Source organism: Didymella exigua (genome assembly GCF_010094145.1).
Source record: "Didymella exigua CBS 183.55 unplaced genomic scaffold M421scaffold_6, whole genome shotgun sequence".
Lineage (NCBI taxonomy): Eukaryota > Fungi > Ascomycota > Dothideomycetes > Pleosporales > Didymellaceae > Didymella > Didymella exigua.
In genome coordinates this window covers 922,807-949,441 of record NW_022984780.1, presented here as the reverse complement: position 1 = coordinate 949,441, position 26,635 = coordinate 922,807, and the positions used below count along the sequence as shown (strand labels likewise).

General features: G+C 55.0%; 8 protein-coding genes across 8 annotated transcripts; 5 read left to right on the top strand and 3 right to left on the bottom strand.

Moving 5' to 3' along the window:
- Positions 1-475: 475 nt before the first annotated feature.
- On the top strand, positions 476-2,236 carry M421DRAFT_346464 (ribosomal protein S7). Its single transcript, XM_033589536.1, has 3 exons — positions 476-896; positions 947-1,264; positions 1,321-2,236. The coding sequence occupies exons 1-3, from the start codon at positions 636-638 to the stop codon at positions 1,756-1,758; spliced, it is 1,017 nt and encodes a 338-aa protein (XP_033451639.1). The 5' UTR covers positions 476-635; the 3' UTR covers positions 1,759-2,236.
- On the top strand, positions 2,237-4,942 carry M421DRAFT_346323 (adenine nucleotide alpha hydrolases-like protein). Its single transcript, XM_033589535.1, has 4 exons — positions 2,237-3,525; positions 3,575-4,356; positions 4,414-4,475; positions 4,522-4,942. Exons 1-4 carry the CDS (start codon positions 2,715-2,717, stop codon positions 4,688-4,690), a joined length of 1,824 nt encoding a protein of 607 aa, XP_033451638.1. The 5' UTR covers positions 2,237-2,714; the 3' UTR covers positions 4,691-4,942.
- Positions 4,943-5,842: 900 nt separating this feature from the next.
- M421DRAFT_57131 (uncharacterized protein) lies at positions 5,843-8,077 on the top strand (the record flags this gene model as incomplete). The annotated part of the gene is made up of 1 exon (XM_033595474.1): positions 5,843-8,077. The coding sequence occupies one exon, from the start codon at positions 5,843-5,845 to the stop codon at positions 8,075-8,077; it is 2,235 nt and encodes a 744-aa protein (XP_033451637.1).
- Positions 8,078-10,038: 1,961 nt separating this feature from the next.
- On the bottom strand, positions 10,039-12,592 carry M421DRAFT_418023 (Sec1-like protein). The gene is made up of 6 exons (XM_033591649.1): positions 12,427-12,592; positions 12,194-12,375; positions 12,094-12,141; positions 11,542-12,046; positions 11,446-11,492; positions 10,039-11,396 (listed from the first exon to the last, which is right to left on the bottom strand). Exons 1-6 carry the CDS (start codon positions 12,455-12,457, stop codon positions 10,173-10,175), a joined length of 2,037 nt encoding a protein of 678 aa, XP_033451636.1. The 5' UTR covers positions 12,458-12,592; the 3' UTR covers positions 10,039-10,172.
- A 951-nt stretch (positions 12,593-13,543) lies between these two features.
- M421DRAFT_2879 (uncharacterized protein) lies at positions 13,544-16,876 on the top strand (the record flags this gene model as incomplete). The annotated part of the gene is made up of 3 exons (XM_033588997.1): positions 13,544-14,029; positions 14,084-14,300; positions 14,352-16,876. The coding sequence occupies 3 exons, from the start codon at positions 13,544-13,546 to the stop codon at positions 16,874-16,876; spliced, it is 3,228 nt and encodes a 1,075-aa protein (XP_033451635.1).
- Positions 16,877-17,961: 1,085 nt separating this feature from the next.
- On the top strand, positions 17,962-20,081 carry M421DRAFT_90439 (uncharacterized protein; the record flags this gene model as incomplete). Its single annotated transcript, XM_033597859.1, has 2 exons — positions 17,962-18,599; positions 18,659-20,081. The coding sequence occupies 2 exons, from the start codon at positions 17,962-17,964 to the stop codon at positions 20,079-20,081; spliced, it is 2,061 nt and encodes a 686-aa protein (XP_033451634.1).
- A 1,664-nt stretch (positions 20,082-21,745) lies between these two features.
- On the bottom strand, positions 21,746-23,929 carry M421DRAFT_346155 (uncharacterized protein). The gene is made up of 3 exons (XM_033589534.1): positions 23,356-23,929; positions 23,226-23,308; positions 21,746-23,173 (listed from the first exon to the last, which is right to left on the bottom strand). Exons 1-3 carry the CDS (start codon positions 23,755-23,757, stop codon positions 21,955-21,957), a joined length of 1,704 nt encoding a protein of 567 aa, XP_033451633.1. The 5' UTR covers positions 23,758-23,929; the 3' UTR covers positions 21,746-21,954.
- A 173-nt stretch (positions 23,930-24,102) lies between these two features.
- Positions 24,103-26,476, bottom strand: M421DRAFT_56365 (uncharacterized protein; the record flags this gene model as incomplete). The annotated part of the gene is made up of 5 exons (XM_033595395.1): positions 24,103-25,136; positions 25,189-26,066; positions 26,119-26,183; positions 26,235-26,352; positions 26,406-26,476. 5 exons carry the CDS (start codon positions 26,474-26,476, stop codon positions 24,103-24,105), a joined length of 2,166 nt encoding a protein of 721 aa, XP_033451632.1.
- Between the last annotated feature and the right edge of the window lie 159 nt (positions 26,477-26,635).

The window sequence follows — 26,635 nt, the reverse complement described above, 5'->3', positions numbered from 1 at the left end:
TGTTCACGATTCGACCGGGGTTCGCGTTTTAGCGGTGGGAGTGGGGTGAGAACAAACGATGGATGCGACCTGTCACTTTGTTGCTGGTTCAAACAGGCCTTTTGACAACAGCCGGTAGATATTGAACAGGATGATGCCTTGTTGCGATTGGTGGCGGACCAACAAGCGTCTGGAGGGAGGTTTGGCCGCTTGGTCGATCTTGAGGGAGCCAGCCGCCGCAGACGAGCAGGCTGCATCATTATGGCATTGGACCAAGGAACTCCTCCATACTCACCGGATATTTACGTATTGTGTGACATCCGATCTTCCGGTACTGCCTCGGCCTGCTGTGCGATTCCTAGCCTAATGCTGGTGAGGGTTCGATGGCTCTGATGACAGCTGGGCGCTTCGCTGTCCACCGCAGTGGCAGCCTCCAGGACAGGGATAGCCAGGAATTTCCAAAGACAAGAGCTCCATAGATGCAGTCCGCTGCGTCTATTATCTTGTTTTGCAAATGTCGTAAGGCTGACAATGATTGTGATGGAAAGCGACCATTGCACGTGACCCAAATTAGCGGCGCGAGTTTCGGAGAACGACCAAATTGACATCTCGTCATTCTAAGAGAGCGTGTACCGACATCACACAACACCGCCGCCATGCCTCCACGACTGAACGTCAGCGCCTTCTCGCGCTCAATTGCCTTCCGACCCAGGCCCCAGCTCCAATGGCCTGCCCGCTCCGCGCTGCGAATGACGCCCTCGCAAAGCCGCTTCTATGCCGACGACGCCCCTTCACAGGACCGATCCCACAAGCCCAGTTCGGAGCCTATTGAGCATGTTTCGGAGGAGGCAGCGAAGACGGCGCAGATCATGGGCGAGCAGGGCCCCGATGTCAACCAGGGCACACCTGTCGAGGACGTGAGAAAGAGCCGTATTAGGAAGCACGGGCACCGGCTGACTACTGCCAGATCGTGAAGGGCGACTTGGAAGCACAGAAGAATCTCCCCAAGGTCATGCAGGATGCGCTCAAGCAGGGCAGTAAGACGCCTGCACCCAAGGGCTCGCGCTCGTACTCCACCATGACGACACGGTCGGAAGAGGGAATGGACATGGGTCTTGTCGACTTCGAGGCTGCCTCCAAGCTGCCAGTGACTCCCGGGCTGAAGTTTGAGGCGCCGACCCTCCCTCTACCCAAGGACGGTCACGTCAAGCACCGGTATGACCCCGTTGTTGATCAAGTCACCAACCTTCTCATGCGACACGGCAAGAAGAGTGTTGCTCAACGTGTACGTCGCTTTCTCCGTGGGTGCTCAAATTGAACAGCGCTGACCAGTGTTCACAGCAAATGGCAGTAACTCTCCAATACCTCCGAACTTCACCAATTCCCACGATCAATCCAGCGCGTCCACTCCTTCCTGGCGCCCCGCCGCCATCACACCTTCCTTTGAACCCCATTCTCTACCTCACACTCGCTATCGACTCTGTCGCCCCGCTCCTTAGAATCAAAGCCATAAAAGGTGCTGCAGGTGGTGGTGCGGCGCTACAGTTGCCAAACCCTCTCAGCCAGAGACAGCGAAGGAGAACAGCTATTCAGTGGATCTTGACCGCTGCCTCGAAGAGGAGAAACGTGGGTAGCGGCAAGAACAGCCTGGGACAGCGTGTTGCGCAGGAGGTGGTCTCAGTCATCGAAGGCAAGAGCGGTGTCTGGGAGAAGCGCAACGCTATTCACAAGCTGGGAGTAGCTGCCCGTGCCAACATTGTTCTGCCCAAGAGGAGATAGAGCTAGTTATGCTGGAGTTCGGAAAATGGAGGCCTACTATTGCACGGTGTATCATATTGTAACAAGCAAGCAAGGAGTCAACGCGCAAAAATGTACTTCTGCATCATCAAGATTAAGTATTTGCAATGCCCACGATAGAATGAATGTTCCTGCATCGTGGTCCTGTCGTGTGCCAAATGCACAATTCATTAATCATAAATCTGGAGAGCTCCACATGCTCAGCCACACCTGACTAGCCGCCCGCAGGCTTCAGTTGGTGTCATCCATGTGACAGCTCCGACTCCGAGTACCTTAAGAGATCATAACTATAGCTTCGTACATGGGCCAGAACGCATCTTCATATTCAAGAAATACTGCTAGGCAGACTCGCTGAACATCATTGAGAACGCGCACGTCAATTGAGTGACTTCTACACCACTCTCAGCTGCGAACGTCATACGCCAAGAAATCAGGCTGGGCAGGAGGGGGTCTGTCTCCATCAAACCAAACCTAGACCTACCGTCGAGACATCGTGTCGCGCTTGCTGTTCCTGAAGTTCCCTTCTTCTTCCGGCTTCTTCTTCTCTCTTCCACATGTCGTCTGCCTCCATCAACTTATTTGGGAATAATCTCTTCTCAGACAGCGGTTAGAGCTTTGGACACGGTTCGGCCCGCCATCAAATCAGCTCAGCTGCAATCTTTGGAATTACTACCTACCCCACCATATTGATCCCAGCCTCAAAGTGAGGGGTGCATGCGCGCTTCAGGCCCTTTTGCGACTGCTCTTTCACGCCTGTGGTGACGCCATTGCGGCATTGCGCCCTTGCCAATTGTGATTGCAAGTCAACAGTGCCACTGTACCCCCACATACACGCCGTGTTTAAGCTCCACCAAGGTCGCGCACGTACACCGCCAGCCAAACAACCACGACACGCAAATCACCGCGGTCAATCGACACATTCGCACCGCATTACCACCATGTCGTCGCTCACGGCTGCCATAGACGAGGAGATGAAGGAGCACAGAGATGCTAGAAAAAACAGTGGAGGGCGTCGCGCTGAAAGCCCTCTGCCTGGAGGCCGACACCTGAGCCCTACGCCCCGCCATCTCAACACAGGCAACGACCGAGTACGCAGTACGAGTCGTAACAGCACTGGCATTCCGTTCGCCATGCCAAAGAGCGCGCCTGCTTCGCCTCGTGGCAGCAGGATGTCAGACGCAGCCCCATACCAATTCAATTCAATCGCCAGCGTGGCACAGCCAAAGCCCCGAGCCATGTCTTCGGTATACGGAACCTCTCCAGGCCTCCTCGGCACAGGCGGTCCCAGAGATCGACACAACTCGATGAGCGGCGCCTACAACAGGTCGAAGTCTGGATCACCAGGGCCCGGTCGCTCTACATCGCCTCGAACACGCGGTCGACCAATGTCTACCTCCGAAGCCATGCGCAAGATGTCCGAGTCAGCCATGACTGACTCGGATGGCGAATACACAGCACCACCAAGAAGGAAGGCTTCAGATCCTGCCGGAGGTACCACATCTGCGCCAGGCGGTGGCGTACGATTGACCACCGATGACGACGGCGACGAGGCCGGTGAAGACAGCGCTGCTGTAGAGAGCGACAATGATTCTGTGTCCAGTTCAGACTGGGACGATGGCTGGACTCCGGGGTCCTCGAGCAACAAGGATAGAGGTCGGAGAAGATCGAGGACTGAGTCTGGCGGCACCGATCGCATGGGAAGAGAAATCGTCACAGCACAGAGCCTTTTCAAGACTGCGAAAGAAGAAGGTAGGTCGCTTGTTACAGCGTTTCCTTTCTACATGCTGATTATACACAGGACGAGATCTCACCGCATCTTTCATGACTCGTGAGGAGAGACAAGAGAAGCTGCGCAAGCTGAATGGCCCGATCATCAACGTCGAAGGCCCCGATGGCGAGAGAGCCATGGTGCGCCGAAAGTCCACGGACGTACACCCACATACCAGCTTCGATCAGGACAACTCTAGGATGCCTTCGCCTATGAGCTCTGACGCTGAAGATCACATGGCTGAGCTCAGATCAGCGCAACAGCTGGCTCTGCAGATCACGCCCATCCAGTCGAGCCCAGAGGCGCATCGATGCGTCCGTCAAATCGTTCGCGGAGACTACAGTCAGTTCGCGCAAGAAGCGGATAACGGCCTAAGGCGGCAGCGTGTATACTTGGTTTCCACAGATCTGAGCGATGAGGCAGCGTATGCTCTTGAATGGACGATTGGCACCGTTCTGCGCGATGGCGATACACTTCTTGCGGTTTACGCTGTAGATGAAGAAGTGGGCGTCACGACGGATGCATTGGGCGCACCTATCGCGCAAGGAACAACCGGTCTACAAGAGGGCGCCCATCTCAAGAGAACGCTATCTGGCCATGACGGCATACCCCAGAAGACTCCCCTGTCTAGCACGATCGCAGCTGCGGAGGCCGATGTCAGCAAGATGGGCAAAGCGGAGAAAGATCGCTACCAGGCGTGTGTGGAGGTGTCTGACAGATGTGTCAAGTTGCTGCGAAAGACTCGACTGCAAGCCAGGGTGGTCGTCGAAGTCTTTCACTGCAAGAGCCCAAAGCACATGATCACGGAAGTTGTAAGTCTCCCGAAACCTTTCTGACACTTCAGCCGGTTACTGACAGCCATTCAACAGATAGACATGCTTGAGCCAACACTTGTCATCCTGGGATCTAGAGGCCGCAACGCCCTCAAAGGGTAAGTAAGCAGCCCCCGCATCGTACGCATAAACTGATTGTGGCAGTGTCCTGCTCGGCTCGTTCAGTAACTACCTCGTTACCAAGTCGTCGGTACCGGTCATGGTCGCCAGGAAACGTCTGCGGAAACACAGCAAATACAAGCGACAAAACCTCAGGATGTCCAACGTCCTCACTGGTCCCGGCGAAAAGCTCGCAAACGCCAAGATAGACTGAGGCGTTTGTATAGAGATTCGTCAGTCTGTTTCGGTGCTCACGGGCAGACATGCCTGATCGAGCACTGTTTCCAGGTTCTGCGAAACTTGCACAATTTGGCAAACACGGCTTTGTATACTTGGCTTAGCAGGGAGTTTGGAAAATCATGTTTGAGCATAATCTCTTCTCGTTCGAGGTCGCGATGTTGTTACCAGGGTGTTGGTCTAAATATACATTGGTCCCCAGAGCCGGATGGGATCTGCCCCAAACGTGCTACGATTCGGATGCCAACGTCCATCTTCCGCTGCTGATACACCCTTCCCCCCTGTTCGGGTGCCTAGCCTTGTTTTCGACCAATGTGTGAGCCAGCATGAAGCCTTTCTAGGCATCTTTTGTAAGTGCACGAGGTCTGGACACCCCCCAAAAGGCCCTCGATGTCTTCTTACTTTAAGAGTACATAAGCCTATGTTAGGTACGTACAGGGCTGCCTAACCACTTAGGAGGCCAGCATAGGGTATAAAGACACTAGGCACCTGAACAGGGGGAGGGTATACTCCGCGACAGCTCTGGGTCGCTCTGGCATTTGGTTGACGCTAACGTTCTTCCCGAGGTCACGTCATTGTTGTTGGCGCGAAATGAAAGGGCAAGTGCAGAACAGATTTGCTTTTCTTTTCTCGAAGTTCTAGCGTACTTCAGCCTTACAAAAGAATCAATCTGTTTCACACCAATTTCTTTTTGCATCGTGACAACGGTAAATCCTCCCGCCCAGAATCCTCCAATCACCCTGAGAGCTGTGGTAGAGACGCCCCGCAATCCGAACGCGGTCCCAAGATCTCGGTTCGCGACCCTCCACATATCACCCTCTCACATCGAACATCCCGCTAGCGTCCTCTTCCCAACGCCTCATGCATACTACATCCCCGCACAGACGCTTTGTGAGAGGCCTGTTTATCGCGGCCCGCAAACATCGATCATGCAGCGCGTCTGGGCACTGCCTGATCGTGAACGGGCCTCGCTTAGGCATTCCAAAGAGCATGGATGATGCACGAATCGTAGCTGCGGGTGCACACGGCGAAGTGCTGGCGATGATGAGGAGGCAGGGGTGCGGGAGAGGGGATCAAAAGGTATGCCTGCCTCGGCGGATAGATCGAGGACATCTACGGGCCGTTGTTGATGCTCTCCCACATGGACTACACCACGACACCGATTCCATACTTACCTCGGCTCGGCCACCTCGCCTTCCTGGAGCTTGAGGACGAGCTGGACATTTCGAGCCTGCAGGCAAAGCTCATTCATTCACCCACACGAGAATATCTGCTCTCAAGACCACGAACATGGGACGTAGCAACAGAAGACGAGATCGATGCGGATACGCTACTGGCGGACCTCGGTCATCTAGCCCCGTCGGTGGCTAAGGACTTCATCTCTAAGGAATATACCGAGGCCAGCTTCGCGTTCCGATTGATCAAGGATGCTGATCTCCATGGCGAGGAAGAGGGATACATAGCTATGAGCTATTGCTGGAAGAAAATGAACCGGGATGCTCCGCGGAAAGTCGTCGAAGACCTGCCATTCGCCTGGACTAGAGAGGTCGAACAATTCCCCTTACCGACTAGTGCCGCTCTATTTCAGGCCGTGCTCAAGGAAAAGAGTGCAGGAGAAGGACTGTGGTTCGACCAAGTCTGCATCAACCAAGATGATGACGCAGAAAGGGCCATCACCATCGCTGCGATTGACGCCATTTACAGAAATGCAAGAGCGGTGGTGGTAGCTTTGGACGACATCGTGGCTACACCAGAAGAAGAACAGTTTCTTCGCTGCTACATAGAGCAGTACAGTTACTCCGACTTGACCATTGACCAACAGCCCAACGTGTGCCAGAATCCCCCTTTCATGCACCGATACCCAGCGTTTATTTCCTTCTTTGAGCGCTTCAGTAATTCAGAATGGTTCGAGCGGGCCTGGTGCGCGCACGAGATGAGACTGGGACAGCAGCATGTTTTCCTTCTGCGCTGTTCGTCCCAGTATGAGGATGAGGTCCGAACGGTCTTACGATTTACAACGTCATTTCTGCTCCATATGCTTGTACTGGCAAGCGAGCTTGCTACGTTCACACCCACGCAACAAGCGAGGATACGAACATTACAGGATGTTCTCGTTGGGCACAGCAATACGCAGACGAAGAAGCACCTTGCTGTCCGACGACCTGATACTCCACAAACACCGTCCATCGAGGCTCCTGCTGCATTCGTACCCACCATCGTCAACACCTTCCAGATGAAAGCCAGTGGCAATCCACGATTACCAGAGTATCTGAGAAGACTAGACGCCAACCGGGACAAAGCATGTATAACTCTCAGCGCTGCTAAGTTCCCGATCAGTTTGGCACCAGCGAACCCTTATCAACGACCAAATATCGAAGACGAGTGTCTCCGATCGCTGCTACTCGTTGGCCTAGCTGCCCGGGATCCTGTATGTCTCTGCACGACCGGTACACCGCTACAATTACACGACGGCTCGATGTCATGGCTCTCGAGACCCACATCACTAGACACACATTCAATACGCTCAGTACCTCGGCGTTTCCCTCGAAGCTCGAACCCAGTACGACAATCGTCCGATGGCAGAGCAGAGTACTGTCAACTCGATCTCATCTTCCTCGACCTCCCCCATCGCTCCAACCCAAACCCTCTATTCCCCTCTCACATCGCGCGTGCACACCTCTTCATAAACCTCTGCATGCAATTCCACATCCCTGGCCCAGGCATGTGGACCTTCTGGCAGTCGCCCGACCACCCACGCTCCGCATCAATGCGCAACGTGTTCATTCAGACGCTGAGCTGCATCTTCGACTGCGGCCCACAATGGCTTCTCGAGCTAAGCAGCGGCGGGCTCTTCCCTCACACATCCCTCGAACCGCACAAAATCGACATGCTACTCAACCCGCACCTCATCATCCAGAACTATGCCCTCCTCCCCGAAGGCCAGGCCGCGCTCTCCGCGCTCTTGTCAGCTATAGGCAGTATCCTGATCTCTGGCATCCCGTGGGCAAGCGGCGCCACAGAGCGTACTCACGGCCCGCTTGTTGTGTCCGCGCCGGCGCCGGCATTCTACTCCGACCCGAGTTTCGGGGGCAAGGCGGTTGTCTTTGCGCCCTTTGCGCATAGTAAGACGCTTCTCATCGCTGTGCCTGATGTGGTCAAGAGCGCGGAATACGAAGGATTGGCCAGGGCGTGGGTGCTCACTAGTATGAATCCGTTCACGGGCAGTCCGAAGCGGGATGTCAGTTGGACGCTGCAGAGTAAGGGGGTTGTGTTTGGGGATGGGAATTTTAACGCTGGACTGGGCAGGAGTGGAGAGACGAGGTATCATCGGGTTCATGGACCGAGTGTGCAGGTTGGTGCTTGAGGTAGATCCAGACGCTATTCTGATATGGAGGCTTTGGTAAGTTCTAGACTATAGATTGAGGTCAAAAAAAGAGTTATAAGGTTGTTACGACAGTAAAGTATACATGATCAAAATGCAGATAATAATCTTTCCTTGCAGACTCTTTCCATCAAACACTTGATTATAGCGGAGATATTCAGTATGAGTTTGAAATTCTTCTACAATCTAAAAAATATTCTGGAGACTACAAGGTCGTAGTAAGGACGCTCAACATCACGCCCGCGTCATCCTTGAGACGTCGGACCTCAACTTCATCGCGTCTCGCCCCTAGGGCTGAGTACCATACACCCTTTGTTTCTTCCACCTGCAAGCTGTCCAAAAACCCTGCATGCCAGTCCAAACCATGTCGCACCCCTGCTCCGGCCGCGAGAACCGGCGCCGATGACAAACGACCTCCCAGGATCCGGGAACCACGCCGCCTGACCCACATCTCAAAGTGTCTGCTCGCAGTTGTTACGTGAATTTGTTTCAGATCCTTCGATGGCTTTGCTTTTTGCTTCTACGGCATGGTGCCGGATTGCCGCTCGTAAGCAGTTCCCTGCTCGAAGAAAGTAGAATTGGGATGGAAGAGCACAGCCGGTTTCAGATGCTTCGATACTGCTAATTTTTGCTTCCGTGTAACGTGAACCTAGAGTTTTGTGGTGATTTTTTTGCTTTTTGTGTGGGGCCATGCGGTGAGGCTCAAGCTGCCATGTTCTCGGGGCGCAGAGAAAGGCGGTTACGAAAGCGAAAGTGAAATCTTAGGAGGTGCCGAGACATCTATCCAATCGCCAATGACGTTGACGGGCTCTGAATATCTCCGTATTCTTTCGAGAAAGCACGTCTTACGGCGGACTGATTATGCTGCCTGGAAGACACGCAGCAAATGATCCAGTGACCATGTCTCGGTGCTATTGTTCCACTACCTTACAGACCGAAAAGACTCAATGCCCCGGAATCTGTTCACATGTAGAGCTGAGGGAGTGCTGTTGTTAAGATAGCGAAGTGTATGTTTCGGAATGCATGATACCACTGTCTTTCTACAGTGCATCCCATCAAAGACACGGACTTCTGTGGCTTTCCTACCGAAAATTGAATAGATTTGGATATTTCATGGTCTGTACATAGTCATCTCACTTTGAGGGGTGAGCATTTTCCTTAGATTTCCACCTTTCCAACGTGCATAGAACCATACAGCTCGATGCAGAAAGCACCCTTACCCTGTCACAAGAATACACTCTTCGAGGCAGCGGCTGAGACTTAGCCTTGAGAAGAAAGCGGTGACTTCGCTTTGCCTCTGTTCGGACATGGTTGCTAGTAGTGGTCGAGTAGACTCAAGTCGCGAGAGCACAGCCTGCCGTCAGTGTTTCGGATCCTTCCAATGCACTGCTTTTCACTTCCACGCAATGATCTTCAGCTGCGCCCACTGTATGATCGCCCTCTGAGAAGAGAGGCTCGCGTTCGTCAAGTAGATCGAGCGTTCCTCGTTGCATGGGAGGAAAGTGGTGCGTGTTTCGCATGCATGCATCCTGATGATTATGCTCCTTGACGGAATTTTACGCCCCATCAATTCACCGTTCGGACTCGGGTGCCACGTGGGTCAGAGAGCTGGGTCCTCAGGACTCAGGAGGGCTACGGTGTCCAGATTGCTTTTCATGTCGGCCCATATGGCGTGTACGGTGCTCCCGCCGATGCCAAGTTCTGCAAGGTCCACAGGGCTGCTCTCGATTCTGCGTCTTGCGGTCCTATTGTTCCCTCATGCTGGTGAGATGCTGTGAAGATTACCATTGGCCCTTGTCAAGTTCGAGGGTCGTCGTCGGGGAGTACAGATCGTGCTTGCTTTTTCACAGTGCATGTCGCTGCAGGCGGAAAACGTGGAAAACGTTAGCGACGGGGATGCTGCAGCCGCGCAATGGCCCTACAGGCGGTGGAACGCAATGGGCACCTGAAGTCGTTCGATACTTGCATTTTCGATATTCGTGCAATCTACTTCCCAACGTGCAAATCGCAGCCGCAAGTCGCCGCACAGACCTGGCCGTACCGACGATGCAGACCACGCTCGCCACACTCGCTCCGTCTACGAGCTCTCCGCCCCCAACTTGGCCAGATCCTTTGTGACAAACTCTGTCGCGCTGTACAGCGCCGTACTACCATATACGATCCTCCTCTTCTGGCTCGGCCCCTGTGTCCCAGCACTCGTCCGCTTCGCCCACTCCTGCAAATTGCCATACTCATCCATACTCCCACCACCGACCGTGAATACAATGGCCTCGCTGAATCCTTGTCTGCGCTGCCCAAACGTCGCTTCGATCCCGCGGCCAACAGTATTTTGCTGGTTGCGGGCCGCGCTCGCAGGAGGCAGCGTGCCGCGCGCATTAGCCGAGCGCGGGTCGAAGTAGAGGTACGACTCTGTCTTGCTGATTGCCGAGCTCGAGGCGTTCTGCGGGTCCATGAGCGACTCGGTGATCTTGGTGAGCGTGAGATCGGTGTTGGTGGGGAGGAAGTTCTTGATTCCTGAGAGCACGCCTTCGAAGTTTGCGCCCAGTCCGGCTTCCTTGAACTTGTCGGTCACGCGCGACGAGAGTGACGAGAAACCACCGAAGAGGTGCGAGGTGCTTTGTGCGGGCTGTGCGGGCGTAGATGTGATCATTGTCATGCGGGTCAGTTGGCGCACGGATTTGACGTATTTAACGGGTGTGATGTCGGCGCCGGCAGCTTCGAGGGCAGATGTGAAAGAATCGAAGTCGCCGCGCGATAGTTCGGTTTCGGTGGTGAGGTACCATTGCAGGAATAGCCGGAGCTTGTCCAGCGGATCGTTGCCCTTGTCGCTGTCCTTGATGACCTCGAGGATTTGTGCTTTCGTCTGCTTTGCTAGCTCTTCCTCGAGCTGGAAGTAAAAGTCCATCTTTCGATTCTTGATGCCCTCCATGACCGCCTCAAGAATGTTCATGTGCATCTCGATGGTAGCCTTCCTGTCGCGCAACTCTGGCAGTAGAGCCATGGCGCCCTTCAAGTGCGCTGCGAACTGATTCGTCTCTCCATTAAGATCGTCTAGAGAGTTGGCGCCGGTCTTCTTTGTGACGTTGTCCGCGTCTTGCTGGTATTTGTTCCATTCGTTTGTGACATCTTCAGCGACGTTAGGGAACGGCAGCGACGCGTTCCTGGCCCAGAAATAGTCAGAGGCAGTTAGGTCGTGCGACTGTTTCTTGGTTCCCTTCTCGGGGTGGTCCTTATCTACGGGAACGGAGATGCTGATCTTGTTAAGGTGGAAGTCAAGCACGTCGTAAACCAAACTTTGGTACTGTAACAGCGTCAGCTCTTGCATCTATCGCTGGTATTAGTTGACTTACGATCCACGAGTGGCTGAACATGGGCACCAGGTCTACGTTTCGGTCGACTGTTGCTTCATTAGCTTTGGGTATTCGTATTTACAGCCTCAAACCTACCAATGACCATCACCGGCCGCGAAGAGACCGCCGAGGATTTGTTGTCTGAGAAGAGATTGGTTTTCGAGTTCAGAATGTGATCTCGCAGCTTTCGATCTAGCTTCGCACAGATGTCCTCGGCCGCACCGCCTTTGGGACAGCGGATGATGGGCACGACTCCCATTGTAACGACAACCGAGAAGAGTCCAGAAACAATCCTGTCTACAACGCTATCCAGCTCCTGATCTGATGTCTGACCACTGTTCAGGGTGTGGTAAGCTCCCTTCATGTTCAAGTGGAACAGGTCTGGCTCTGAGACGACAAAGTTCAGGTATTGGTCGTAGACCTGCGCTAGGTGCTCCGCTGTGTTTGTCTGGACCACTTGGGCGCCGAAGTCTTCCAGGAGGGGTCGAGGTATGCTGGAGAGGAAGTTGAGGTATGCGGGGCTGTAGAGGCCGCGAGAGAGGTCGGAGGTAATGGTTTGGAGGTTCTGTGCGGTCGGCTCGACGAGGTATATGACTGGGACCTTTACATGGTCAGCATGCTGCGGCGTGGTAGAGGTTTTGCACATACATCAGGGATCATGTGGCGCGTGGTTCCAATGTTCAGATGTATTGTGACCTAGTATGGTGCTCAGCATGGCTCTCCGCCGCTCCACTGGATGTGCCCATACCCCAGAAGCCCTCAGATCGTTCACTCGCAGAACTGAGCTTATGACGTCTCTCCCCATCTCGTCAAAGACCAACACCTTCCATATCGCACCGCCTGTAGCTGTCTCAGGGACCTCGTTCGCATCGTTCTGGGCTTCTACGTCGGTGATGGGCGCGTTGAGATTGAGGATTCGCTTTATGCTAGCTGGGAGGTGGCGTGTCAGCTTTGATGCGCGCATGTAGCTGTATCTCTTACCTATTTGCTTGTCCCGCAGTGTGACGGCCATTGTGACGTTGTCTCTAGCTGTGCACCACCGTTATGCGCACTATCTGATGCGCCGAGGGTGAAAGCGTATGCCAGAAATTCGCGCTGTGAGGCGGCCGGTACTGCTGCAGCGAAAAGACACAGTCGCTTGTCTGCCTGTTGGACACCTTCACCATGCCCGGTGATGCTGCGACCGCGGACTTGTCCCGTCGTGGCCTAGCGCAGTTTGGCCTTGGCGCGTGCCCGCCTGCGTAAAACGTCGACTTGCCCCTGCGCGACCGCCCTCTCTCCTCAATCCCCCCCCGTCATCCCCCAACACACCCACTTCTTCCATTTGAACACTCATGCAACTTCTCAGTGAACTTCCGCCCATTTAATAAGGGCTTCTGATCTGAGCTAGATTCACTTTTCGAGTCCCCGCTTTGGAGGAAGGGTGCACTGAGATTGGCAACGGCGTTTGCAGGAGGGTTCGCGGTAGAAGGCAGAGTGACATCAGCCTGGCATCTGCTACTAATACAGCTCCTTGGACGATCCATCGAGTGTCGCATCAGGAAAGTTAAGCCTGGCTCAGGCGCAAGGCAAAGCAGTTCTTCGAGCGCAGCAAGCGGCGAATCTGTGAGCAAAACGCAGCGCGTGTGTTGTGCAATTGCGTGCGCAAACGTACGTCAAGTGACAGCCTCCGCAGTGTCCCTTTCGCAATAATACGCGAGGCTAAGTGTCGTCCTGATAAGCCAAAAGCATCACGTTCGTGGACTTGAGGGATCACAGCATCGCGGGCGGCGGGACACGAGCGCTGCGCATCTGAACCAGCATCCTTCTCGCTGTCGCAGCCTGCGCAGAGAGGCCCCGAGGCGCCTTGAACACTGCAGACCTCTCGACTCAGCACGACACCCACTACAACCCAATCCGGCTGTATTACCGGCCATTCCAGAATTTCGAATTCCCTGAAACGGCGGCCTTGTTCACTCTTCGTGACTCGCGCCATACCTGTTTGTGCCTAGTGCACCGCATAAGTCTTTTTTGGCCCGACTGAGGCTTGAGGGTTCAGGCACTTTTCAGCCAATCAAAACCGTCCAGCTGAGAGTTCGTTCAAGTCGATCGCTCAACCATGGCTTCCAATCACGTGCCCAGTGACCAAGTCCCGCTGCAGGGTCAGAGCATCTATACGGACCCTTCGTCCTTCAGCTTCTTCCCCAATAATATCGAGCGCTATGGTACCCCATCTTGGGAAGCACAGCTGCACCAGAACACCGCCTTGACACCGAACTCATCGAACCAGAACTGGCACGGTACATACCCCCAACAGGTCTTCAACACACACAGCCAGACATACGCAGGCCAAACGCAAGCCTTCCGAACAGCATCGCCCTACCAGTACGGCCAGTTCACCCAACATGGAACGGCAGGCTCCTTCGGTCATGCTGGTGCAGTCGATCCATCACTAGGCCTCAACCCGAGCGGCCTCCGTCAACAGCAACAGTCTCCCTACCCGGTGCCAGTACGAACCGCAACACCTTCCAGCCAGTCTGGAACAGTGGCCCCACAAGCACTACAACAACTTCAGAACGCACGTGCTTCCGCGTCCCCCTTCCAGGTAAACTCACAGATGTCACATTCTGCAGATGATCAGAGTCTTACTGAAACACAGGTACCCAAAAGCACCACCGAACAATTCACGCAACAAGCGATACAAGCAGCACCCGCTAAACCAGTTCGCAATCCGGCGTACGAGATCCCCAGAGGCAAGAAGTCGGGTGGATTTTATGTTCTTGACACAGCTGTGTTGGCGAAAGCCACCAACTCAACGCCGCTGAATAAACTCGTGACTCTCGCTGTAGAACCGATCGCCTTGTCATCCAACAGAAGTAAGCAAATACCATGCAAATACAAACTTGAGCCGCCTAACATGTGTGTAGCTGCACTGCCTTTGTACACCGCCCGCCAATCCATCAAGGAACTTAAGAAGATCGGAGCCGACAACAAGAAGCTTCTTGCTAAGCTATCCTCGTCTAAGTCTTCGCTCTCAAGAGCAATCAAATTCAGCAGCAAGAACAATGCTGGCAGCCCTGGCAGCCTGAAGCGCGAAGTCAGCGACAGCTCAGATTACACAGATTCTTCGGAAGACGACAGCGAATACAGTGACTCTGAAGACGAAGAAGTGTCACCGCTTCCTGCGTCGAGACCTGACGATGATCCTCACAAGGCTGTTTGTTACGATGTCATCAAGGCATCGTGGTTCTCGCCTAGGTCTCCCATGAATTCAGAAAAAATCAAGTTCAGCATGCGCGACCTTTGGGAAGTGCTGAACACGATTCAAAAGCGTTGGCGGGCTGACAGCAAGGCGGTCGCCGAGGCGGAGGAAGCGAAGAAGATTGGTGAGCTACCCACTTTGAAGAGCCGTGTCACAAGTCAGCGAGACTTGCTGCAGACTGCCCTCAAGGCCGCACTTGAACATGCACATCCCGATGTTCTGTACCATTTGGGTCAAGTGAAACCATTCTTGTATCTCTGTTATCAATTTCTGGCGAACCGCTTCAAGGCTAAGGATTTTGATGGGCCACTACCTTCGGCTATCTATGAGATTCTGGCCAAATGTGGTACTCTCACCACTGAGCTGGTCGAGGAGACCAAGGTGTCCAAAGCATTGGTTTCCATGAAGAAACAAGCAAATGACAAGAACAAAGCCTTTATTCAACAGATTGTTGATGCCGCAGCTGCGGGGTCCAAGAAGGCCAAAGCAAATTCTCCACCTGCAGCAGAGACAACAGAGGCCAAGGGCGCAAAGCGACCTGCATCTGAGCCTGCTGTTCGCACTGCAGGTGAAGGGCTCAAGAAAGTCAAGCCAGCTGAAGCATCTACTGTCACCGTCAAAAAAGAAGCCGCCGTTGGAGTGCCAAAACCTACAGCGGCGGCTGCAATTGCTGCTGCATCGAAACGACCGGGCGAGAAGTCCATAGGTGCACCGGCTCCTGTTCGGGCCCGTGTGAATCCGGTCACGAACAAATCGTCGAGTATATTCGCATCTCTCAATGCAGCCACCAAGAAGCCGGCAGCAACTGCTACGGCCCCGATGGCTACAAAGTCGACTGTGCAGCCCAAGACTGCTGCAGCGGCAGCTAAAGATAAGAAGCCTGCTACAGCGGCCGCCAAATCGGCAGCCTTCTCCTTTGCATCGACCATGGCGGCGCTCACCAAACCTAAGGAGGCGGAGACTGCGCCAACCAGGACCGAGAAAGACGTGCCAAACGAGACGCCCGAGGAGAAAGCGAAGCGAATGCGCAAGGAAGCCCGGCGCCATCTGCGCGTTACCTTCCGTCCAGATGCTTCTCTGGTAGCGATCAAGTACTTCAGTCATGACCCCGAAGAGGAGCTTGGGCACGACGAAAACTTCACTCGCGATGCGGGCGATCTCGGAGGTGAAGGTCACATGTTCAAGCAACATAAGGAGCTTGAAGAGGAGGAGGACGACGACGATGACGAGACCGAGTACCGACCCTGGACGGAGCCATCTCAGGTCGACTTCAGTGTCGTTGATCCAGAGGAGCGCAAGCGCAACTATATGCCCTACGGTGGAGGTGAGAACGTACCAACTTGTCCCGAGAAGGAGGCAAACGAGCGGCGTGAAAACGATATTCTAATGGTGTTCTACACGAGCCCCGCTGACATCCCACCTTCGCCTCACGAGCCTCCAGAACAGACAGAGGACAACACAACGACCGTGACGATATTCGGGACGCCTCCTGACAAGTGCTTGAACAGGGCTCCGAAGGCAGCAGCGCCTACAGCGCCAGCCGACTTGGACTTTAGCAAACTTGAGAGTATTGTTGCTCAACTCGCCAACCAGAACCAATCTGCCGCTGCTGCACCCGTGTCTGTGCCAGCACAGCCAACGTACGCGCCGCCTGCACCAGCTCCTGCTTCAGGGCTCGACCTTGCGGCTCTTTTGGCTTCCTTTGGACAACAACAGCCTCCTCCTTTACCTGTACAAACACCTGCGCCCGCTCCGCCACAGTTCCCGGCCCTCTCAGCTCTTCCAGCTGGTGTGCCGCCTCCACCGCCTGGCGCGCCCCCAGCCGAGATGGCGGCGTTCCTAGCTGCGATGCAGGCGCAAGGCGGTGCCCTCCCACCAATGCCGCCTGGCTTTCCTCCCATGGCCTTCTCTGGTGCACCTTTCTCATTCCCACAAGCACCGCAGCCGGATGCCACTGCATACCAGCAACAGCCGCCGGATCAGTACTACCAGCAAGACTACCAGCAATCTAACGGTGGCACAAAACGACCCCGTGACGACGGCAACAACAATGATCGAAACGGTCAGGGCAAGAAACACAAGGCTGGTGTTGGTGGAAAGCCCCACAAAGTGCTCGCGTGCAAGTTCTTCCAGAAGGGCACCTGCAACAAGGGCGATAACTGCACGTACATCCACGACCTCAACATGTAAATTCTCACATTCTTCTTCTTCTGCACCACGGCTATGTTTCGAGCCCACGGTGCTGTCCCAGCGGAGGACTTTGTATTATACCCCATTTGAATTTGGTCTCATTGTCAGTATAGAAGCATCATGGCGACTGAACCTTCGGCAACGGACTGGTTCGATGCATTTACGGCGTTATCGTAGCATTTTCGCGGAGAGGAAAGGGAGGTAGCATCTTACCGCGGTGAGCGAGCGGTCTGATCTGCTACTAGCATAGTGTAATGTACACATTCTCGCACGATTTCAATTGGCCGCTTTTCGTGGCGTGCACAAGACCGGATTCTAAAATGGGAGGGCTCCAGCGATGAGTGGTGCTTTGCACAAGACCTGTAAGTTGACGCGGTTTTCAGAGTTTTGTTGTTTAGCCTTCACGACGAAATAGAGTTTCACAAATAGAACGTGCTCGGCCATAACTCCAGTCAGACCTGTGGGACTCGAGGTGATGGAGACTACAATCATGAGAGGCCCTCTCACGTGATAGGGAGTGGTTCGAGTCTCGAGTCACCCCGGATCGCCATGCTCGAGATTGTCAGCAGACAGGGGTGCGACTTCGATTATCCTTGGTTGCATTGTTGAGCTGGCGCCATGCAGAGCGATCGCAGGGCCAAGCCAAGCGTGCTGCAGTACCGGACGTCCTTTCGACGAGCTGGCCTTGCCCAATTGTAGGCGGCAGCGACGTTTCTTTGAGCGACGCACCCAGACGGCTGCCCTTCCAAGATTGTGGTGTTCGCGTGTGAAGACCAGCCAGAACTGTGACGAGGCGTGGCTTGGCAACTATCAGTACCGTCATATTCTTTTCGGCAAGGCATCAGACATCACGTCAAGCTCACCGCAGCAACACTGCAGCCTGGACACGCCATTCCCCCTCGCTCCATCACGACTGCACCCCGCGCAGCCTCTGGACCTGCCCCGCCCGCTCGCCCACCATCTTGGCCTAATCCTCCCGAGCCCTACCCGCAGAACGCACCACCCTGGACGTTCACGAGCCGGCCGACCGCACCCCACACCGAACCCTCGCACTCCGCCACAGCCCGCTCCCCCCGCAAACAGACATGGCGCCCGCCCGGAAAAGGACAAACAACATTGCACGCCGCAGGCGGCTTGATGACGAGGACGAGAGCAAGTCGCTGGTCACCGAGCTGGCGGACGACTCGCAGAGCGACATTTCAGCGCCCAGCGACGTGGACGCCGACGCCGACGCCGACAACAGCGACCTGAGTGACGCAGACAGTGGCGTGGCGCCGACAGAAGGGAAGCCAAAGCGGAAGGCAAATGGGACTCGTAGCGGGAAGGCCGCACCAGCTGTCAGCACCCGGCAGCCCTCGCCGCCCATTGCGCGGTCTGACGCCGCCTTCACGGCCCTGAAGGACACGGAAGCCATGATGAACGGACTGAGCATGACGGACGCCGCGAGCAAGGCCGAAGAGGTCGACTTCGAGACGGGGGCGCCTGCTGAGTCCGCGCCGGCCGTCGGCCCGCCCTCTGCACGGCCAGAGACGCTGGGCGATCGCAGGCGGCGGGAGCACGAGGAGTACAAGAAGAAGCGTGACTCGGACCCAGCCTTCATCCCCAACAGGGGCGCCTTCTTCATGCACGACTCCCGCTCCGCGCCGGGCCAGAACGGATTCCGGCCGGTCGGCGGACGTGGTCGAGGGCGCGGAGGCATTGGCGGGCCATTCTCTCCAGCAAAGTACGTCCCCGGATTGCGTGGGTTCCCACGTGTAGACGACCTGCTAACCACATCCCCAGCTTGAGACAACACGCCCCCGAGGCGACGGATTCGCCGTGGCAGCACGACCTGCACGAGGCTGTCAACGCGCCTCACCAGCCCGCACAACACGCACCGCCCAGCAACATGCCCACACAACACGCGCCCCACGCGCCACAACACGCTCAAAGAGCGCCCTTCGCTCCTGTCTCGAGACCGCCGCAGACTCGCAACTTCTCCACCACCGTGCACACCCATAACGCCGTCGTCCGAATCCTCCTTCCCAGCATGAAAGCCCCCGTCACCTTCCAGAACGTCCCCATCAAGTCACACACACGCCTGCCGAACCATCGCCCGCCTCTCCGCCGCGACAAGCCCGTCCGCATCTCGCTGCCTCCATCCGCACCACGCTACATCTTCCCCACAGTCGAGCGGTCTTTCATCTTCATCCCGCGCGCGCTGCGCCCCAACCAACAAGGCTTTGGCCGTGGCCGAGGGAGGTTTGGTTCAATCGGCGGTGGAGGCTTCTCGAGCAGACGGACGAGTGTATACGGCGGGAGCGTGTACTCGCCAAGCGTAGCCCTTAGCAGGCGGTCATCTATTGCTCGGGATAACATGGTCTCGCCGGCTGGCTCCATCATGTCCAGAAACGGCAGCTTCATCGACCCGAACCGGCCTGTTGTGCGACTGCCTCCTGGCGGTGTCAGGATGCCTACTGGTCCGGCCATCATCTCGCCCACCAACGGTTCATACCCTCCGCCGCAAAAGCCAGCATTCCGCGAGAACTGGGCACAAGGCCAGCTGCCCATGCACCAGCCACGCCCCCAGAAGAACGTCAATGTCGCAGGCATCGAGTCGCCTGCTTCGATGAACTTCAACCCTCCTCAGCAGCAAGAGCAGCAGCCTTTCCATCAGCAGGTGCCCGCCCACATCAATGGCGCTGGGCCATCAGGCGAGCAGCCAGGTTTCTACCAGCACGCTCGTCAGCCCTCTTATTCTGGCCAGATATCCACAGGTACGCCGCTGAATAATATCCCAGAGCGTGCCATCCACGCACCCGCCTTCCAGCCCTTTCAGCCTGGCTACCAGCCCCAGCCATTCGTACCAGGCGGCTACTACTACCCACCCAGCGCTCCTCAACAGCCGTACATGGCACCTGGTGGCATGGTACCGATGTTTGTGCCTGGCGCGCAACAACCCTACGCTATGCCGGCACCGGCGCCTGCCGTCGCTCCTCCTGCGCCCGCTGCTGCAGGCCCTCCGAACATGGTCGCTGTTGAGCAGAACGGCATGACCTTCTACATGGACGCCAACCAGCTGCCCTACGCACCGCCTGCGGACGCCTACGCCGCGCAGCCCAGTTACACGATGCCCGGCATGGGCGGTATGATGACTCCTGCACCGGACGGCGCGTACTACTACCCGCAGCAGATGCAGCCTACGGCCTTCTATCCTCAGCAGTAGAGCGGCTTGGGAGCGGTCGGCCATGCCTCAGCTCTGTTGCTCAATGGAGATTACCACCCGAGGATCAAAACGCGGTGGCTAGCTTCCACCGACTACAAGCACGGCATCCCACTTGAGCCGTTCGCTGCAGCCCTCACAGTCGGCCAGGTGATGCAGCTCGATCTTATAGGCAACCGCCCGCGCCATCGCCCTTCTGCTGGCTGCAATGCAGTCATACTGCCGAACGGCGCCTTCCACAACTGCGTCACGACTCGGTAGCGGAAGTCCAACGGGTTGCACCGCGGTACACCGCTCGAGCAATTCGCCGCCGCTCTCACGGTCGAAGAGGTGCTGCAACTCGGGCTTACGGAGAATCGCTCAGGCCCACTTCCTGTTTCCGTTTAGCTGCCTGCTCCCATTCAAGAGCCTTTGCCGTTGGCCCGCGCGCGTGTGCCGTCGAACATCGTTGTCCCTCCGACGCAGTATTCACAAGCGAGCTGAAGAGCGCACTTTTCTGTTCCGCTGGCCGACAGTATAGAAGGTCGTGCTTGGACCCCCCCCCCCCCCCCCCCCCCCTAATGTTTTGATATCAGCACTCGACCCAAACATGACTAGCGACAAAACATGTATTACCCCAGTCTTGTTGTTCTTTTGGCCTTGCCTTTTGTTCTGCATGGCGCTTGCGACGCATGCGAGCGCATTCTTTCTAAATGTATCCAAGGTTGAGGATACGACCTACCTCGCTTCGAATTAATGCTGCTTCTCTTGATTCCCCCTTGGTTTGCGCGCTTGCATCTTCGATGCGTCGTTGTTGGGTTATGGGCGGTCTGGCGTGCTGTGAGGGATGGTACGGTTGAAGGGATATAGGGTGGGGATGGTGGCGTAGGTAGGATGAATGGTCATGGTTACAAGGTGCATTCGGCGCTGGAAATTTTCGTATTCAAGTCGAGATGAGAAATGTTGCGGTGTATGTGTGCGGTGCGCCGAGGCTGCTTTGTGAGTGCGCTGTTGTCGTGCTGAACGCTGATACCGTGCTCAACAGAGCCGTGTCTTCGGGCAGCGCGTGTATTGCCACAACGCTTCTACAGCCCTCGCACAACACTACTCTATGCACTCCTAGACTGCAGTCGAGCGAGCCCCGACTGCGTCTTGTGAATAACGCTAGCTGCGCTCTTCAGCCGGCGCAGTGTGTCTGCGACCGTGTATCGTCGCATTGTCGGCCAAGTTGCTGGAAGTCGACGGTGCCATTGAGCTATCCTCCATGCTCTCGTCTGTGAGATTGATGAGACTGGACCTGAGCCTCTTGCGGTTGATACAGCGATAAGAGTGCTGCGACTCTGTCTCTGCGCCGATCATCTCACTATCTTGGGCAGAAGATGGAAAGGGTGGGACGGATCGACTTGATTTGATGGCTCGCCAGATCCTAACCTTCGGGATGTGGAGAAGTGGGTCGCAAGCCTGATATCTGGAAGGCATGTCACACTGATGCTGCTGTTGTGGACAGCTTCGTTAGTTCCCTGAGAGCCTTTGGGTATGGAGGATTGTCTCCCTAAATTCGGGGCAGACACTACTTCGCTGGTCTGACGTCAATATTTGGTGAGAAGGAAATGTCGACGTTCAAGAACCGACCTCTCGCATCGCAGAAAAAGTCAGCTTGAGCAGGAGAATCATTGTAGCCTTTGGAAGGTTTGTTGAGTCGCAAACGAATCATGGATACACTTTGACTACCTACAATGATTTCCAATGGCGGTCAGAATAATGAAGGGTTCGAAAGCTCATTCAATTGCAATTGTGATTAGTATTACCATTATTTAATGCATCCGCGACCCCATATTCACATCACCGAATTCAATCTACACCTCCATTCTCAAAACCGTCACTACTGCTGGTTTTTCTAGTAGTCGACACCGTCCTCGCCCCAGTAGTCTCCAGATGGAGCATCGGAAGTATCCTCGGCCAGCGCAGTGTAATCGGACTCGAACTCATCACCCTCATACTCGCTACTGTCAGGCAGGGACCCGTAGGAGCTATCATAGTATGAGTTTTCCGAATAGTCTTCAGAAGGGTAGGCCTCGGAGTGGTCAACATAATCGCCAGAATCTTCGTATTCGCCAGACTCAGAAACGTCAGGGCCGTAACCGTTGGGTGCGTATCCATCTGTCTCCTCATCTTCGGAGTGGTTGTAAGCATTGGGGTCATAGACATCGGGAGCGTAATTGTCCTCGTCCTTGCTTGGGGCGTCGGTCGGATTTCCATTTTCATCAACCCAGACAACATCGTAGTCGCCTTCAGGCGCAGCATCATAAGACTGGTCATTATAGGAGCTGTCGTCGTAAGAAGGAGCTTCGTAATCGACACCGTCCTCTCCGTAACTGTTGTCATAGCTCTCCTCAGTGGGGTGGTCGCGCTTCTGAGGGTAGTCCACAGGAAGAGCGTTCCAGGGCGCGTCATCAAGGCCGAGTTTCTCTGCTGCATCGTCATAGCCACCAGCATCAATTGCATCGGCAAGTTCACTTGTCTGATCGAAATCGTCCCAGGGGAGAGGTCCGTCAGGGCCGGAGTAGTTTGTGTCGAAGCTGTCCGTGTTGTCCCAAGGAGCAGTGCCGTCGTAGCTGTCATCGTCATAGCTTCCATCGGCATAGCTGCCATCGCCATAGCTGGGACCATTGTCATAGTCTGGCTCATCTTCTGGATAGGGAGCAGGAGCCTGGGGGTAAGGCTCGGGCTTGTATTCCGGAGGAGTCTCAGTGGAATAATCATCCTTGGCTGGGTAGGGCTCAGCAGTCTCAGTGGGGTAAGGCTCGGGCTTGTAGTCTTCCTCCTTCTCGGTAGGATAGGCAGGAATAGGTTCGGGCTTGTAAGCGTCATCCTTCTTCTTGCAGTCGGTGGGGTAGCTGGTAATGGTGACGGTGTAGCCAGGAACATTGACGGTTGAAGAGTGGGGCTCCCAGCCCAAGTACTTCTTACAGGCCTCAACAATGGTGTCATCATCGTACTGCACAAGACGGCAGGGCCTATCGACACACCAAGCGGCGCGATCCTTCAAGTCGCGAGCATGGCGACGGTAAGGCGCCGGTGCCTCGGTTGGGTAGCCTTCATAGACTGTCGAGGTACTGACACTTATTAGTGAGAGCAAAACATGATCAAGATATAATTACAACTCACGTCCAGTAGGTCGTGTAGGTGGTACTGGTAACAGTGACGTCGTGGCCGCCCGGCATGTCAGTCGCAGGGGGCTGATCAGGAGCCTCAGAAATTAGCTTCAAATCGATGAGAACTGCCTGATATGACACACCTTGGTAGTCTGGTCTGGTACCTTGGTGCTCTCGTCCGGCACCTTGGTGCTCTCGTCCGGCACCTTGGTGGATTCATCGGGTACCTTGGTCGGTTTGGAAGGCTCAGGAGTCGACTCGGGATACTTGGTGGTGGTGCTGTAGCCCTCACCCTCGCAAGTCTTTGCGTACGAGTATTCGGTGACAGTGACCGGGTAGCCAGTTACGGTGACATATTCATCCTCTGGCTCGTAGCCGTAGGTCCAGTCGTGACAAAAGTCAGTGGTGAGATCAGCGGGAAGGTCATCGAGCACGAGCTTGCAATTGTCGACGTCTTCCCAGAAGTCGGCGTTCACCGGTCGTGCATTGTAAGCGAGAGCAAGGAGCAATGCTCCGGATGAGACTCGAGAAAACGAAGGCGCCATCGTGTCAGCGAGTGATGCGTGAATTGAGACTGTCTCGGCATGGTAGGTAACACTTTATTTGAGTCGCAGGTCAAAGAAAACTCCGTGTTGTTGATCTGCTGTTTTCAGCCGAGTAGTGTACATACTATTACGGTAGTCTGAATAATTAGTAGCCGCATAGAGCCGTTACTGTTGAAGCTTATCGGATACGGAAATCTGTGTAACGTTTCATCTGCTTGCTTGACGCTCTCGCAGCCGGTTGTGGAGAGATCGAACTCGTGTGGCGCGAAGCACGTGAGGACTACCACCGAAACGGAAACTTCAGGAATGCCAACACCATGTCGTTTGCAGCACGTCCTCCAGACTCTACAACGCCTTGAGAAGTCCCTCGTGTTTCACATCCCAACTTCCGTCTTTAGGAAAGCCGGGAGCGTCGCTTTCTGACCCCTGCCAACCAGCTGCGCAGTACGCGATAGCTAGGAGAAAGCCGGCGTTGCCAGGCATAAACGGTGGGGGCGTGCCTCCGTCGCCGCCTCTGATAGCAAATCCAGCGTCATCGAACTTCCAGTAGTCGTAAGCAGTAAGGTGATAAATCGCGCGCTCAGGATTACCGATCCTTGCGCTGTTAATGGCGAGTACCGGACGGCCCCATCCGCGGATGCGCGCATCTCCCCATATGTCCCACACCTTGTCGGCAGTGCGCAGTGCCACATCTGGGTCAACTGCAGGCGTGTCTGGCAGTATGCCCTGAAGCATGATCAGGCTGCGCGGATCACCAGTGAGCTTTGTGTCGTTCCACCAGGAGCTATCCAATCCTTCGTAAACAGCATACAGACCATCGACGATCGGAGGTGGTGCGAGATTCTCAGCAACGTGCTTCCACTTCTCCGGAACGGCTTGGTGCAGTTTCCGCTTCCAGTCGATAGCGGCGTCTAACCCGTAGCGCCAGTATGCAACTTCATACGCTAAATTCCGCGTCGAGTTCGGAGGTGTATTCTCAGTCACACCATATGCAGGAGGTCCGAGATCGTATCTGCCTGTAGTGTTGTTAAGGCTAGGATATGACGCCATGTAGTCCGCAGTCGCAGTGAGCACCTTGTCCCAACGTTGCAGTGTCGCGCGTGTAGGATTAGCCTGATACGCCAGGTTTGCCAGGTAAAAAGGATGTGGCTGCTGCCACAATAAAAGCGCGTTGATATCGCCGGGCGAACTGACACCGGTCTCTAATTCCGTCATTTTGGGCCATCGAGCACCTTCCCAGTCCATTGATTTCGCACGGGCGGTGGACGAAGGTAGAAGTGTCTCGTATACCTCCGGAAAGATACGATCGAAGTATTGCTGTTTGCCCCATGTTGACCATTGAGCAAGATGCCAGATCACCATCTCCATATGGAATTTGCCTGCCTATAATTAGCAAGCATCGTGCCAAAGCTGTTTGCAGTCGTGACGTACCGTACCACCCGTTGTTCATCAGTCCACTCTCCTGCGGCGGCTGGCCGTTGGCTGCGCTATTGACACGCACGTGGTATTGGGACTTGATGATTCGCCGCTGGAGCTCAGTTGCATTAGGGTTCGTGGATGCAGTCAGATCCACGAACCCGCCGTCCCTCCAGTAGTCATTCCATCCACGAGCACTTTTGTCTTGGATCTTAGCAGGGAAAGTCGGTACGCGTGAGTCTGGTGAGAAATGGGCTGTGAAGGCCATGAAAGCGGTATCGGAGACTGAGCTCAGGGTGTATCGATGAGCGGTGATGGCGGTCGAGTTGGCAGGCTCGTTCCTGGAAACCTTCAAGGGCGTCTCCTTGGGCCATCTTAGATTTGTGAAGTAGCTTGTTTCTTGTAGCAAATGTTGGATGTGAGCAGAAGTGCGATCAGTGCCGTCTCCAACAAGAATGGTTGTGTGATTCAGCGGAAAACCATATACGCCCGCGAAGACCTCGTACTTGTACTGTGTCGAGTGTATCGGTGGATAAGGGAAGTCCAATTCGACCTCGAGATCGCCAGATTCAACGAGGTCAGACTCAATGCGAACTGCAACAGCATCTGAATCGAAGTCGCCCTGGGTGATGACCTTGATGGCTTTGCCACCGACTTCGAATGTCGAAGTTATGACTCCGTTCCACAAGTCGAGCTCTTGCCTTGAGTTGGTGATCGCAGTCCCGCTGAGTGTAGCGCCCTTATATCGTAGACCAATGCGGCCAAGGTTGATGCGGTTGGGGTTGCCGATGAGCCACTGAGTCGCCTGTTTCAACTTGGGATCGGGGAGATCGTAGAAAACTTCCCGACCGTAGGTCTCCCTTGGCAGGCCCTTGTAGTCAGAAGGCAATTCGCTGCATGTATTGTGAGTAAAGCCATCCACGGAGAAAGGAGAAGGCAGTATACCCGTTGGCTGGGAGTGAATCGTTGTGCCATGCCCATGCGGATAAAGTGTTGAATGGCAAAAATGTCTGACGCAAGATTCAATTCTCTGTTAGGCAACACTTCGCACCGGGACTCACCTGCAGACCAGTGTTGTCCACATTGAATGCAAATCTGCCATTACCCACTTGTAGTGGAGTTGTCTCATTGTCTATCAAGCTGGTTCGGACAATATTGAAACGAGACACGACCGTCTCTCTGCAGAATTGGCATATCAGTAGTGTCGTGCAGAAGGGCTAGATGAGGCGCACCGGTCAATCTTGCCTAGTACAAGTGTTGCTGAAAGACATGCGCAGTAGATGTGCAATAAAGTGGAACGCATTGTGAGTACGTTTCCGAGGAATGTTCTGCATAAAGCGATTGAGACCCGGGAACAGCCCAAGGTCAGATATTGCGCAGCTTTGTACTGTAACAAACCCCGACATGAGCATCCTTCGAGGTGAGCCAAGTGACCCCCCTGGATGGGCTTGCCCCGGGGTAA